This window comes from Notothenia rossii, assembly GCF_949606895.1.
Source record: "Notothenia rossii genome assembly, chromosome: 6".
Lineage (NCBI taxonomy): Eukaryota > Metazoa > Chordata > Actinopteri > Perciformes > Nototheniidae > Notothenia > Notothenia rossii.
This window is the reverse complement of record NC_136909.1, coordinates 38,520,474-38,536,541: the sequence shown is the minus strand read 5'-3', so window position 1 is coordinate 38,536,541 and position 16,068 is coordinate 38,520,474. Positions and strand designations below refer to the sequence as shown.

The window sequence follows — 16,068 nt, the reverse complement described above, 5'->3', positions numbered from 1 at the left end:
CACGCATTGTGATTGGCTGTATGGTAATTTACCCACGCTGTCTAGCGTATAGAGTTTTTTTTTTATCATTACATTACATTGCATTTAGCTGACGCTTAAGTGCATTCGACCAACAACATAAAAACTTGAAGAAATACAATAAAAACTTGAAGAAAACAAAGACGAATGAGGAGAAGAATAAGAGAAATCGAAGGTAAGAAGTATATAACGTAATATGGTAGGTAATATGTAATATGTTCAGTGCCGTTGGTACGTTAGTTCAAACAGTAACAACGGACTATTTTTCTTATTTCATTTTGATTGTTATATTTGATTATATTATATATTATCAAGAAATTATATATTATATATCCATATGATATACTTTTCTATATAATAGATTATCAAAAAAAGAATTTATTAAGTAAGGGATAATGTGCAGCAGTCACAATCGAGTATTCAACTAAGCCATGTAATATATGTATATATACGACATTTTCGCGCCATAGGTAATATGTAATATGTTCTTTTGTTATGTTCAGTGCCGTTGGTACGTTAGTTCAAACAGTAACAACGGACTATTTTTCTTATTTCATTTTGATTGTTATATTTGATTATATTATATATTATCAAGAAATTATATATTATATATCCATATGATATACTTTTCTATATAATAGATTATCAAAAAAAGAATTTATTAAGTAAGGGATAATGTGCAGCAGTCACAATCGAGTATTCAACTAAGCCATGTAATATATGTATATATACGACATTTTCGCGCCATAGGTAATATGTAATATGTTCTTTTGTTATGTTCAGTGCCGTTGGTACGTTAGTTCAAACAGTGACAACGGACTATTTTTCTTAGCGGATGCATGTAAACTTCAATCAATACATACAACTATTTTTTAAATCAATAAAATAATTTTCTAAATCCACAAAAGCATTTCAATTAATATTGGGAGTCATATCGTTACTTTGTTGAGAATGTGTCCATGTAATAAGCGGGATAATGTGCAGCGACTTGGTCATTATGGTGAAAAGAACACCTTCATGCCGATCTCGATCCCTCCGCTTCCCCATAATGACCGCGATATTTTCGCGCCATTGGTAGTATGTAATATTTTCTTTTGTTCTTAACTTTCATGACAGAAATGGAGAGCTTTTATACTGAGATAAAGCACTACGTGCTCAATGGTGGTTACCACGATCTCACCATCGCCGCTGAAAAGCCTGATACAAGGAAGGCGTTAATTTGGAGGGCATCCAAACAATACCTGATCAAAGGTAAGTAACAGAATAAGACCATGGTTAAGTCATGAACATAAGTTTTTATTATGAGGTATAAACCCCCTGTACATGTGACATCATCACATCCCTTTACTTTTAGGGATCAATAAAGTATATATATATCTATCTATCTATTTATCTAATGGTGTTTTTTGGTGCAAAAGTGATCATACCTCTAATGGTTTATCATATTGCAATTCCAACATTTTTAGTAAATCGCAAGGACTCCACAGCTTGTTTCTCCTTTTTCTTTTTATTAGTATACACACTATTACTGTAGTTGTTACGTCTAAACCCCATTTGCCACTGGATTTCTTGAACAGCTTTTAGTCATAATGTCATCTCTACCCATGTCTAAATGATTGTTTTTTTGTTCCTGGTGTGCCAGCTGGAGATTTGTACTACACGTACAAGGACAATGAGAGGATGGTTGTGTGCACCAAGGACCAAATTATTGATGTCCTGAAGGAGTGCCATGATAATCTGGGTTCCGGAGGTCATGCAGGGAGAAGGCGCACCACCGAGAAGGTTTTGGCAACGTACCACTGGTCCACTATGCGGGAAGCCGTGAATAAATGGGTGGGAGTTTTCAATCAATCAATCAATCAATGTTTATTTATATAGCCCAATATCACAAATGTTACATTTGTCTCAGTGGACTTCACAGTTTGTACAGAATATCAGTATGACAATACGACACCCTCTGTCCTTAGACCCTCACATCGTACAAGGAAAAACTTCCAGAGAAAACCCCACAGTTTAAAGGGAAAAATGGGAGAAACCTCAGGGAGAGCAACAGAGGAGGGATCCCTCTCCCAGGACGGACAGACGTGCAATAGATGCCGTGTGTAAATTGAAAAGATAATACATTTGCAACATAGGTAGTCCAAATGTTTTAAAATGCATGTGTGTATAATAAGAAGATGAATCCACGAGGATATCCATCCAGGACTTATGATCCAGGACCGCAGCCACGACTCAAGATCCAGGACTCGCAATCCATGACACAGGACCGCAGGATCATCCATGACTCCGGATCCCGGCGTATATAGACACCAAAAAGAAAGAAATTTGGGGAAGCTGGGTTAATCGGAACATGAGAGTACACAGGTATAGACAGAGAGAAGGAAGAAGTAAGATGTCCCCCGACAAACTAAGCCTATATCAGCAAAACTAGGGGCTGAATCTAATCAGCCCTAACTATAAGCTTTATCAAAAAGGAAGGTCTTAAGCGCACTCTTAAAAACGGATAGGGTGTCTGCCGTCCGAACACAAACTGGAAGCTGATTCCACAAAAGTGGAGCTTGATAAGAAAAGGCTCTGGCTCCCATTGTACTTTTAGAGACTCTAGGAACAACCAACAACCCTGCATTCTTGGAACGCAATGCCCTAGTAGGACAATAGGGTATAATGAGTTCTTTAAGGTAAGATGGCGCCTGCCCATTAAGGGCTTTGTAGGCGAGAAGAAGAATTTTAAATTCTATCCTGTGTTCTATAGGGAGCCAGTGTAAGGCAGCCAGAACAGGAGTAATGTGGTCCCTTTTCCTAACTCTGGTTAGTACACGAGCTGCAGCATTTTGAATCAGCTGAAGCGACTTGACTGACTTCTTGGTACACCCTGATAATAAGGAGTTACAATAATCCAGCCTTGAAGTAACAAATGCATGGACTAGTTTCTCTGCATCGTTTTGAGGCAAGATATGCCTGATTTTTGCAATGTTACGTAGATGGAAGTAGGCGGTCCTTGAAATTGATTTTATGTGGGCGTTAAAGGATAAATCCTGATCAAATATAACACCAAGATTCCTTACAGTCTCACTGGAGGCCAAATTAATGCCATCCATAGTTAATATATCTTTAGATAATTTGTTTCGTAGATTCTTCGGGCCAAGTACAATAACTTCAGTTTTGGTCGTGTTTAACATCAAAAAATGTAAGGTCATCCACGTTTTTAAGTCCTTGAGGCAGTCTTGAATTTTATTTAGATGATTAATTTCATCAGGCTTGATTGATAAATATAGTTGAGTATCATCCGCATAACAATGAAAGTTTACAGAATGATTCCTTATAATATTGCCTAACGGAAGCATATATAGGGTGAACAAAATAGGTCCAAGCACTGAGCCCTGTGGCACTCCATGGCTAACTTTGGTTTGCATGGAAGATTCATCGTTGACACGTACAAACTGAGAGCGTTCAGATAGATAAGACCTAAACCAGCCTAAAGCAGTTCCCTGTATGCCAACTAAGTGCTCTAGTCTTTGCAATAGGATATCATGGTCGATAGTATCAAATGCAGCACTAAGATCGAGTAAGACAAGAATAGAGACAAGTCCCTTGTCAGAGGCTATTAGAATGTCATTTGTGACTTTAACCAGAGCTGTCTCTGTGCTATGTTGTGTTCTAAAGCCAGACTGAAAATCTTCAAATAAATCATAGTTTCTTAAGTAATCACACAGCTGTTTTGCGACTGCTTTCTCAAGAATTTTTGAGAGGAACGGAAGATTAGAAATAGGTCTATAGTTGGCTAAAACCTCTGGATCGAGGTTGTGCTTTTTAAGAAGCGGTTTTATCACTGCTACTTTGAATGATTTTGGAACATAGCCTGATAATAAAGACATATTCATAATATTTAATAAAGAAGTGCTAATTAATGGAAAAACTTATTTTAACAGCTTAGTTGGAATCGGGTCTAAGATACACGTTGATGGTTTAGAAGAGAGAATCATTGAATTTAATTGTTCAAGGTTTATGGCTGAAAAGCATTCTAGTTTACTATCTAGTGTAATATTATTAGAACTTACGTTTCCGGGAGCTGTTGATAACACTATACTGGTCAAAGGCAAGAGGTCATTGATTTTGTTTCTAAGAGTAACAATTTTATCGTTAAAAAAGCACATAAAATCATTACTACTGAGTGCTATGGGAATAGAAGGCTCAGTCGAGCTGTGGCTCTCTGTCAGCCTGGCTACAGTGCTGAAAAGAAATCTTGCATTATTCTTATTCTCATCTATTAATGAAGAGTAGTATGCTGCTCTCGCTTTACGCAGTGCTTTCTTATATTCATTGAGAGTAATATGCCAAATTAAACGAGATTCTTCAAGTTTAGTGGAACGCCATATCCTTTCAAGTTGTCTCGACTTTTGCTTTATTTTGCGGGTTTCGGCATTATGCCATGGAGCTAATCTATGTTGTTTTATTTTCTTCTTTTTCAAAGGAGCAACAGAGTCTAATTTTATTCGCAGCGCATCTGTAGCACTATCAACAACATGATCAATTTGGGGTGGTGTACATTTTGTATAAGTTTCCTCCCCTACATGCAGACATGCTATCGAGTTAAGTATTGGTGGAATCTCTTCCTTAAATTTGGCTATAGCACTAACAGATAGGTTTCTGCTGCAGGAGCTTTTGGCTAATGCTTTGTAGTCTAGTAACAGTACTTCAAAAGTTACTAAGAAATGGTCGGATAAAGCAGGATTATGCGGTTCGACTAATAGTTGCTCAATTTCAATACCATAAGTCAGAACAAGGTCAAGAGTGTGATTATAGCAGTGGGTTGGTTTATTTACACTCTGACAGAAACCAACAGAATCTAATATAGAGTTAAATGCAACAGTAAGGCTATTTTTATCATCGTCAACATGAATATTAAAGTCACCTACGATAATTACTTTATCTGTTTTAAGTACCAAAGCTGATAAAAACTCAGAGAATTCTGATAAGAATTCTGAATAAGGACCTGGTGCACGGTACACTGTAACAAATAAGATTGGCTGCAAAGTTTTCCAGGTCGGATGCGTAAGACTGAAAATGAGGCTTTCAAAGGAGGTATAATTTAATTTTTGTTTAGTATTGATAAGTAAACTTGAGTCAAAGATTGCTGCAACTCCACCTCCTCGGCCCGTGCCTCGGGCAATATGAGTATTGATATGGCTGGGTGGAGTGGCCTCATTTATGCTGACATATTCTTCATGTCTCAACCAAGTTTCAGTGAGACAGCATATATCAATATTATAATCTGATATTAAATCATTTACCAGTATTGCTTTAGATGCTAGAGATCTTATGTTTAAGAGACCACATTTAATCTTCCTGTTTTGTTGCACTGTAGTAGTTGTTACATTTACTTTTATTAGGTTATTATGTATGACACCTCTATTAGGTTTTACCTTAAATTGTCCTTGGGCAGACACACACACCGTTAATATTGGGTATTTTATTGGGGTCGGGATTCCTATGGATGACTGCCTAGGAGAGAGCGCAGAGAAGCGTGTAAGACTGCGACTCTGCCTCCTGGTCTCAACTCCAGTTTGTCATGGATTAAGTCCACAGAGCCCTGAAATGTTTGCCGAAATGAGATTTGCACCTTCCAAAGTAGGATGAATGCCGTCTCTCTTAATCAGACCAGGTTTTCCCCAGAAGGCTGTCCAATTATTCACGAAGCCCACATTGTTTGCTGGGCACCACCAAGACAACCAGCGCTGAAATGTTTTTTAGTTTTTTACTGACTGATTATTGATCTACAGAAATGTGTTGTATGTGTACATTGAAACAGAGTGAGACAGTTTGAGCTCCATCAGAGCTGTCTAAAAACATATTTCAGAACTTGAACAGTTTAATTCTGTCTCCTCTGAAAGTTTTCTCTGTTCTATCATTTTTATACCTAAAGTTTTTTGTTTTGCTTATTGAAAATGTATGATATTTGCGAAGGTTGATGAGTGTCCCTGCTGCCAGCAACACGAGGCCATTAAAACGGTTGCACCCGTACTGCATCCGATTCATGTTCCCGAGGCATGGACTGTCCTTGGTGTGGATCTCATTGGCCCACTTCCCACCACTGCTAAGGGCAAAAGGTACTATCATGATGGGCTGAAGCATGTGTAACCTCCTTTAAAGGTTCTAAGCGTGAAGATTCTGGTTTAAAAAGAAAGGAAATAATTGACAGTGATTCTGTATGTATTTACAAAATTCTGCATTTCATATTGCAGATACATTCTAACAGCGACCGATTTATTCACAAAGTGGGTGGTAGCAAAAACTCTCTACCAGAAAACAACTGCTGAGGTCTCGAAAAAGATCATCAACATTCTTCTCGATTTCGGGCTTGTCGAGAAGATCATTACCGACCAAGGACGGGAATTTGTGAATGAGGTACAATAATCTATCTAATACAGTGTATGTGTTATGGGTAACAATGTAATACGATCAGGGTGCAGGTCAACCGTGATGTTTTCGATGCACTGGGTGTAAAACACTGCATCACTTCAGCCTACCATCCCCAGTGCAATGGCCAAGATGAGCGTACCAACCAAACCAGCAAAAAAGCACTTGCCAAGTACTGCGGAGAGGACCAGAATGACTGGGATGAACACTTGAGGGGCATTGTGGCCAGCATTAACACCTCAAAGCAGGTACAATGTTGTAACAAATGCAGATGGAAACAATGCTCAACAGAGATACTAAAAGGAATTTTTATGTTTTCAGAGGTCAACCAAGTCCACGCCCTATTTTGCCCAGTTTGGGGGGGGACCCTCACGTCCCGGGTTCAATAAATGCAACACACAATGACGGGGATGATACCTCTGTTTTGGTGCCTGCTGATGAGGCAGAACAGCAGCTTGAGGCAAAGGCTGCAACCGTTGCAGATTTGCACTCGAAAGTGAGAATAAAATGGCAATATTTAAAACATAATAACTCCTAAAAAATGCAAGCGTATGTTAAGGACTGTAAATGATAACTGTTACATATCTTTCTCAGATTTACCAGAACATTCAAACTGCACAACAGAGACAAAAAATCCGTTATGAAACAATCAAGGGAAAGAATGTAAAATCTTTCCTGATTAATGTTGGAGATGAGGTCCAAAGAGCGAATAAGAGGAAGGAGGGCCGAAAAGGTAGAAAACTGGAGTGCAACTGGTTTGGGCATTATGTGGTTTCCTCAATCACCAACAAGGGTGTGAATGTGTCTCAGCTGAAGCCCTTTATCCAGCCTACGTTGAGAGGTATTTCGATTATCAATACAAAGACACATTTTAGGTATACTTCATGTGTGGTACTTGAATAATACTGTTTATTTTTTGTCCATCTATCTAATAACAGCTGAACCGAAGTTGGATTCGGAGGGATCAGTTGCTGACCACCAGTATGCCCTCTCTGGTGCGAAATACGCAAAGGATCTACATCCGATTCAATCCAAGCTGGTAGATATATGTTTACTTCATGCACAGTGATGGAGGTGCATTGTTTTGATTTAAATTTTTCTATGTTTTCTATTGGCTTGAAGTATGTTTTGCAATCTGTTATTTGCAGCTCAGCTATGTGCTAGACCACGATAGGCCTGGAGCAGAGGTCATTGTGAAGGAAGGGGATGTGTGCCTGACCAGAGAGGACTTTTGGAGCCTGGGTCTTCCTCAGTGCATGGAGTCAAATGTAGGTATACTAGAGCTTTCCTGCCAACTTTATCTTGTCTCAAATAAATGGCACAGGTAACTTACTGTTGTTACTGTTTCAGATTGGAAACACGCGCCTGAAGATGGTACAAGAAGCCACCGTGAAGTGTGGTTTTCTCTTGTTGTTGAACATACTTCTATGAAGATTTCATTTTTTTTGGAAAACTATCAATATAGGGCAAACATATACACATCGTGGACATGTATGTGGTTCCTACCTGGAAGTCCAAAACAGCTGACGCGTTGGCCAGTTTTCCAGTAAGTTCCTGTTGCTTGAGAACTTCTATGTTGCTTGACATTGATATACAGCAACTTAAAATCCCTTGTTTATAATACTAGGCTGACAAAATGGCCACCAAGGACATGGTTTTAATCCCTGCCTGGAGTCGACAGCAAGGAGAGGCAGATCACTATTTGCTTTGCGTGAGTCTGTTCCAAATGATCTCACCAGCTGGTACAAAATGAACACAAGTTGTGCTGTGTGGTTTTCTTGTGGTGTTGGATTATGTCTAATTTCAGCTGTTTTGTGAATGGTTGACAGGTGATCAAGCCAGCAAAGAGAGAGTTGTATTTGCTCGACCCTCTTAAGCCAGATGGCTTTGGTGACAGTTCCTACAAGGACATCTTTAGGTTTTTGTAACATGATTACCCAGCCCCATTCTGTGGCTTGTATGGGAATTCTAAATAGTTTATAGTATTCTAATACTGCAGTAACCATCTTGTAGACCAGGGGTCTGAATCTGATCAAATTCATTTATAATATATTTCCACAAAGTCTGGTCTGTCCTTAGTGGAACCAAAAAAAAAAGTCTGCAACAGGATGCTATGAATTATAATGTTCATTTTGTTATAAGCCTTGTTCAAAGGTTGTTTTCAAGTTCAGCTTTGTTCAGAGGCTGGTAAACGTCTTTTTGTTTGTTTTATTTTAGCCCCGTTCAGTGGCTTTTCCAAAAACAGGAATTATATTGAGTATAGCGTTCCTTCACCAAATCAATTCCCATGTCTTATAATTTATTTTGACAGTGACCTAGCGCACCGCATTGCTCCAGGTCAGTGGACAGTAAAGTTTGGCATCGACGTCGAGGTACATTTCTCCACCATCTCATACACCTGCTTTCACATGTCTTTATTTTCCCTTTGACCATGCACATCACTGTTATATTCCCAATTCTTACAGGGTTTGCCTCACCAAACCACGGGCAATGACTGTGGTGTCTACATACTGATGGTAAATTCCTCTCTTGACACTTTTCTTTTAAGGGGTTTTGTTAATTTTTGAAACACATAACTTAACAGATCTTTATCCTTTCACAGTAAGCACTCAACCTCAGCACAGATGCTCCACTTTGGTTTACCGAGGTGAGTATTTATCCTCTGAGTTAGTATTTCAGGGGGAAGAGGGGGCTAACATTGAGTAGACAAATGATGAGGTTCCATTCATTTTCAGCTTTATTATTGTTACATTGTCTTGTAGCGGGACAATGCACAGATCCGTAAATGGTGGTGCATTATGCTGCTGGAACGGTACCAGATTGAAGGGTAAATCATACCTTTTAAATGTTACTTTATAGACCACAGTTTCTTTGACACTGATTTACATTTTCATCCTGATATTATGTGATTTTTATAGACACGGACAGAGGTTTTCTTACTGGACCAATGAGGCCGGAGAGCTGCTCAAAGGGGCACTGGAGCCAGTGTACAGGGTCCCAAAGAAACAAAAGACAGAACATGAGGTGAGCATGAGGCCGATAGGCACACTCCTGTTTGTGATAAACAAATGTAACAATCCAGATTATTTAACACATGCATACATATCAATATTGATAATTGTATACACATGTAATTAAACAATGACATGACCCACACCTTATATTTTTCTTCAAAGGTCCAGTCTCAAAAGTCCGACATGTGCTTCATATTGGAGGTAATATCTTTTCAGTTAAGCAGTAACTGTTTTTTGTTTAAAAAACGACCTGTGATCACGGCAGAATTTCCAACTATTATGTCTCACTGCTTTTTTAAACTTTATTGATAGCTGTTTTTTACCTCAAGGAGAAGAATAACAAAACATAAGAAAAATGTGTATATTTGCTACCTGAAGCCCAAAAAATCTTGGTATTTCGATTGTGCTGGCAACAGTCTAGTCAATGTGTTGTTAAATATGTTTGATCTTGTCTGACCACTACTTCACAGCTGCCAAACTGTCTTCTTTCGGACATTCTGATGGAAATGGTTCTCGAGGAAGGTGACAAAGCGTACTCAACACTCGCTCTAGTGTGTACCACCTTCAGAGACACAATGTCCACTGTGTCTTTCAGAAGAGGGGCCCACTTTCGCTGGCTTGAGAGTAAGTGATTCAGTGAAGGTGCAGCAGTATACGACAGCATTGGTGTCTATGCATATTTTTACTGGCTCTATTGAAATGCTTGTTTTACACAGGTGTTGCTACATGGAGTTGGTTCTCTGCTTCATACAAGCAGGATTTCCACGTCATGTACACCATTGACGTCTGCCGTGGATGCTTGGAGCCTTACAAAAACTGCAAACCAGGTAGACTTCTTATTCTGGATAATATTGTTTATGTGTCATTACATATTTAGTGTGCTGTGGTCCTAGTGTGATTCAATTACAATATTTTCTTTCTCTATTCATAGGATATGTTGGGAAAGGTAAAAGAGGAGAATTGCAGGGCATCTACTCTGATGACCAACATCCGGGCTATTGCGGTGATGTGATGACACAGTATCATTCCATTTGGCTTGATAGCTATAACATCCACGCATAACCCAAACCAACAAGATATCATAGTTAAAGATCAACTCACACAATCAAATGTCAGAATAGACTAAATTATCACTGCAATTAATGAAGAAGGAGGCCTTGATGGTGGATCCTTTCATGTTTGTTTTCAGGGGCACTAAGGATATGGAGGTTTTCCCCTGCGTGTGATGACACAGTATCATTCCATTTGGCTTGATAGCTATAACATCCACGCATAACCCAAACCAACAAGATATCATAGGTAAAGATTAACTCACACAATCAAATGTCAGAATAGACTAAATTATCAGTGCAATTAATGAAGAAGGAGGCCTTGATGGTGGCACTCAAGAGAGAAGACCTTGATAATAAGGAGCCTTTCATGTTTGTTTTCAGGGGCACGGAGGATATGGAGGTTTTCCCCTGCGTGGGATGATAGAGTATCATTCCATTTGGCTTGAATGATTGAATGACATTTTTCTTCTTTTGTGTCTATATCAACGCCGGGATCCGGAGTCGAGGCTGATCCTCTTGCTGTGGTCCCGCATCCTGGATCCTCTATTCTGAGTTCTGGATTAAGTGGTGGACTTCGGGTCGTGGCTGAACCTGTCTCTGCGGGATGCTACACACAATGACGGGGATGATACCTCTGTTTTGTTGCCTGTGAGTATTTTTGCTACCCGAAGCCCAAAGCATCTTGGTATTTCGATTGTGCTGGCAACAGTAATGTGTTGTTAAATATGTTTAATCTACTCTACAATACTTCACAGCTGCCAAAATGTCTTCTTTCGGACATTTTCATGGAAACGGTTCTCCAGGAAGGTGACAAAGCGTACTCAACACGTGCTCTAGTGTGTACCACCTTCAGAGACGCAATGTCCACTGTGTCTTTCAGAAGAGGGGCCCACTTTCGCTGGCTTGAGAATAAGTGATTCAGTGAAGGTGCAGCAGTATTAGTGATGGGAATTCCGGCTCTTCTTGGTGAGCCGGATCATTTGGCTCGGCTCACCAAGAAGAGCTGGCTCTTTCGGCTCCCAAACGGCTCTTCAGTTTACCACATATTATACCTTTTAATTAAATCAAATGTAGCCCTGTTTTGATGTGTATAGGCCTATGTGTGCACATATATCACTTAAATTAATCAATACATCCTTTGTACTGAAGTATTCAAAAGTAAATATTACATGTTTAATATAAATGATTTGCTGTGGCCAAATGTTTTCATTGCATTTACAGACCCTTGTAACTCTCTGATACCACCCAATGAATGCACTGACTTGCTTGTAGAACCACGCTACACAAAACAGATAGCAACACCTATAAAAACTATTTTAAAAAAGGGGCTACTGTATTGACATTTTTAAATTATTTTTAAAGAAAAGGCCGATTCTGTGAGCTGCAGCTGACCACGCCCCCCTGCAGGAGAGGGGAGCGTGCTCTGAGATCAGCTGCTGGGCTCTCAGAAGAGGGGGAGAAAAAGAGATCTCCCTCCTCCGTGTTTTATTCTTATAGAAGTAAGAAGAGAAGCAACGGGGCAGAAACCCTCCTTTTTAAGCAGCATAGACATAGACATCAAACGGCGACACATATTCAGTTGACATTTACTTTGGCATTAGGGCAGGGATATCTAGATACTTTCCAAGTTTTGACATAATGAATTGTGCTATTTTTAAAGCAAGCAACGATGTTTTCAAATCTGTAATCAAAAAGCTCCTCAAAAACACTATCGAAGCAGTTCCTGCCGTTGCTACGTTAGTTCAAACAGTAACAACGGACTATTTTTCTTTAGCGGATGCATGCCAATTTAAATAAATACATACAACTATTTTTTAAATCAATAAAATAATTTTCTAAATCCATAAAAGCATTTCAATTAATATTGGGAGTCATGTCGTTACTTTGTTGAGAATGTGGCCATGCCGATCTAGATCCCTCCGCAAAACAAAGAAGAAGAACCGGCTCGTTGGCGGGCGCGAACCGGCTCCCGTCGTTCACTTAAAAGAGCCGGCTCTTTGAGCCGGCTCGTTCGCGGCCGACACATCACTAAGCAGTATACAACAGCGGTGGTGTCTATGCATATTTTTACTGGCTCTATTGAAATGCTTGTTTTACACAGGTGTTGCTACATGGAGTTGGTTCTCTGCTTCATACAAGCAGGATTTCCACGTCATGTACACCTTTGACGTCTGCCGTGGATGCTTGGAGCCTTACAAAAACTGCAAACCAGGTAGACTTCTTATTCTGGATAATATTGTTTATGTGCCATTACATATTTAGTGTGTTGTGGTCCTAGTGTGATCACCTTCCGTAATTTATGCTCTGTCGATCCCCAGCACCTCTCCGACCTGCTATCCTCTACTCTCCCCCTGGACTCGAACCTTCTCACCCGATGAACAACTCAACCACCTTAATTCCACCCTACTCGCCTCCCTCAACAGCCTGGCCCCCCTCAAAAGGAAAAATGTCACTTTTAAAACCTGTTTATTTCACTTTTTATATTTACCGTTTGGTATTTTGAATTTACAGCAATACATTATATTCTATTAAATCATCATATTTCGGTAGAGTCCCTGTGGTACTGCAGTAAAAAGTACAAACCCTAACTCTGGGATACAGTCAAGTATTAAATTACTTAAAAAGGGGATAATACACAGTAATTGTCTGTACTAGGTTACATTCCATCACTGGTGATAACCTACCTCCTGTAACAGGAAACCACCGTTGATCCTCTCTCCTAATGGCATGGTGATGTTCCAGATCACCAGCGTTTCCTCTGGCAGAATCCCACGCAGCTCACTAAAGAACATGTGTAGGTTCTCCTTGTAGGTATCAAGCCAAATGGAATGATACTGTCTCATCATGGCATGGTGATGTTCCAGAGGGAATATGAAAATTTTTCATGAAAGCAGAACCCATTGTAAATGTCATGTTTTAGTTAAGCATTTCAAGAAGGAGAAGTGCTGATGAAAGCCTGTCCAGCTCCAGTCCCTGATACTGCTGTCCCCAAGGCCTTCTGGAGTCTTTTTTGACAATGTGAGAATAAAACAATACATAATAATATTGAAAAAGTAGATATAATGAACACATACAGTATATAATGTTTCTCTCTCTTTTTCTCTCAGGTCTCCATAAAAAGTGTTACGTCTACATCAACCCATAGACCACCGTCTGGATTCCGGTCGTGGCTGAACCTGTCACAGCGGTCCTGCTTGGAGGCTTTTTTAACAATGTGAGTATAAAACAATACATAATAATATTGAAAAAGTAGATATAATGAACACATACAGTATATAATGTTTCTCTCTCTTTCTCTCAGGTGTCCATAAAAAGTGCTACGTCTACATCATCCCATAGACCACCGTCTGGATTCCCCTGTGTCCCCCTGGCAGCTCCATTGATTCCCTCTCTCCTTTCCTGCTGAAAGATGGTGAGTGTACTCAGGGACGAGGAGTCATTTAACCAGCCGCCAGTAGGAGTCAGGCTTTAGTTTATTTTATATCCATAAAGACAAAGTAAATCTGTTTAAAGTTGTTTCATATGGATGTTGAGAGGTATCCATATATCTCTTCATTTTGCTCTCAAAGTTCACCAGATTGATGCATTTAACTTCAATATTTAAAAAAAATCACTCGAAAGGGAGTGCTTGTTCTTCCTTCTGTCTGTCTGTATCTGTGTATTCTCATGTTCCGATTAACCCAGCCAAATTTTTCTTCTTTTGTGTCTATATCGACGCCGGGATCTTGAGTCGAGGCTGATCCTCTTGCTGTGGTCCCGCATCCTGGATCCTCTATCCTGAGTTCTGGATTAAGTCGTGGACTTCGGGTCGTGGCTAAACCTGTCTCTGCGGTCCTGCCTGGGTCTCGTCTTGCTGCCTCCCTGAAGGCTCCCACAGGATTGTTGACATCTTCGTGGATTCATCCTATTATTATAGACGCATGCATTTCCTAACATTCGGTCTACCTATGCTGTAAAATGTATTATCTCTTCGATTTACACACGGCATCTATTGCACGTCTGTCCGTCCTGGGAGAGGGATCCCTCCTCTGTTGCTCTCCCCGAGGTTTCTCCCATTTTTCCCTTTAAACTGTGGGTTTTCTCTGGAAGTTTTTCCTTGTACGATGTGAGGGTCTAAGGACAGAGGGTGTCGTTTTCTTCTCATACTGATATTCTGAACAAACTGCTGTTGTATTAGCTGTAAAATGTCTTTACTGTAGGGTATTTTTATTATTTGTACAGCACTTTGGCTAGACCAAAAATCGTTTATAAATGTGCTATATAAATAAAACTTGATTTGATTGATTTGATTTGAAAGGGTGTGCGCCAAGGTTCCATATTAGGACCAATAATTTCACCATATATGTAAATAATCTCTAATAATTTTTCAAATGCTGCTTTCCATTTTTATGCAGATGATACTGTTATTTATTGTTCATCCTCTTCTATAGAGCAAAGTCTTGATTTCCTCCAGTCTGCCTTTGATGTTATTCCATCCCATTTATCTCAACTCAAGTTAGTATTAAATGCTGACAACTTCAAACTCATGATATTCTCAAATGGCAAAAAGTGAACTTCTTTTCTCCCCAACATTTGTACTGTTCAAGGGACTGACATTGACATTGAAAGGGTCACTACATACACATATCTAGGTTTTATTATTGATCAAAACTTATCTTTCAAGTCACACACTGAAAATGTTGTTTTAAAATTAGGTTTCTCCTTTCAGACAAGGAAACATTTGATCTCTGCAACGTTTTTACCAGTATTGGATTCTGGTGATCTGCTTTACATGAATGCCTCTGACCAGTGCCTAAAGAGTTTGGATACTGTGTACCATTGTACATTATGTTTTATATATATATATTGTGAGTTTGGAATAAATATGCACTTTATGAAAATTATTAGTTGGTTACTGTTAGTAAAAAACAGTAAGGTTAATACTGGATGTTTGTTACACTTGGATATGTTTTCTGTAATACTTGTAACATAATTATTCTCCAGTTTATGCATTTGATTGACTTGCAGTTAATGCTCAACATTCAATTAAAAACCTTGATTTATCCAGGTAAAATCCCATTGAGATCAATGATCTATTTTTCAAGGGAGACCTGTAGCAGTAGGTTCCACATGAAGACATAAAAACATAAACAACAGAACAACAAAAGGACATCATACAGCAACAATTACAGGGATTACAATTTACATATCTATCCACAAGTACAGGTACCAACAGCATCTGATTGTGGAGCATCCAACCGAGCTTTAAAAACATGTAGTGGTACCAGCTTGGTAAGTTTACATTCTTTTTGCAGACTGTTCGAAGTTAGTGGAGCTGCACATCTAAAAGCTTTCTTCCCTAAGACAGTCCTAGCACTTGGCACATTTAATAAAACCACAGCATGAGATCTCAGGCAATAAGTGCTTTCAATTTGCCGAGAGATCAGGGAGCAGATATAAGATGGTACTTGATTCAACATGGCTTTGTAAATGAAAATGTACCAGTGACTGAGCCTCCGTACAGTAAGTGATGGCAAAACCGCCTTGGTTTACAGTGTACAGTGATGCGTAAGTGCTTTACAGTTTGT

The 16,068-nt window shown here is 39.3% G+C and overlaps 1 protein-coding gene across 6 annotated transcripts; it reads left to right on the top strand.

Moving 5' to 3' along the window:
• Window positions 1–7,030: 7,030 nt before the first annotated feature.
• Window positions 7,031–14,790, top strand: LOC307043016 (uncharacterized protein). Of its 6 annotated transcripts, none has more exons than XM_079687198.1 (21): window positions 7,031–7,276; window positions 7,374–7,474; window positions 7,584–7,703; window positions 7,786–7,981; window positions 8,063–8,146; window positions 8,265–8,353; window positions 8,747–8,807; window positions 8,901–8,951; window positions 9,038–9,082; window positions 9,198–9,262; window positions 9,354–9,459; window positions 9,612–9,650; window positions 9,920–10,073; window positions 10,166–10,276; window positions 10,381–10,395; window positions 10,639–10,748; window positions 10,883–11,149; window positions 12,603–12,713; window positions 12,820–13,519; window positions 13,609–13,715; window positions 13,803–14,790. In XM_079687198.1, the coding sequence occupies exons 10-16, from the start codon at window positions 9,234–9,236 to the stop codon at window positions 10,701–10,703; spliced, it is 519 nt and encodes a 172-aa protein (XP_079543324.1). In that variant the 5' UTR covers window positions 7,031–7,276; window positions 7,374–7,474; window positions 7,584–7,703; window positions 7,786–7,981; window positions 8,063–8,146; window positions 8,265–8,353; window positions 8,747–8,807; window positions 8,901–8,951; window positions 9,038–9,082; window positions 9,198–9,233; the 3' UTR covers window positions 10,704–10,748; window positions 10,883–11,149; window positions 12,603–12,713; window positions 12,820–13,519; window positions 13,609–13,715; window positions 13,803–14,790. The 6 variants fall into 6 exon arrangements, with proteins under 6 accessions (XP_079543324.1, XP_079543321.1, XP_079543320.1 ...); XM_079687195.1 differs by having other exon boundaries at window positions 10,381–10,452; XM_079687194.1 differs by adding an exon at window positions 11,257–11,308 and having other exon boundaries at window positions 10,381–10,452; window positions 10,639–11,149.
• Window positions 14,791–16,068: the final 1,278 nt, after the last annotated feature.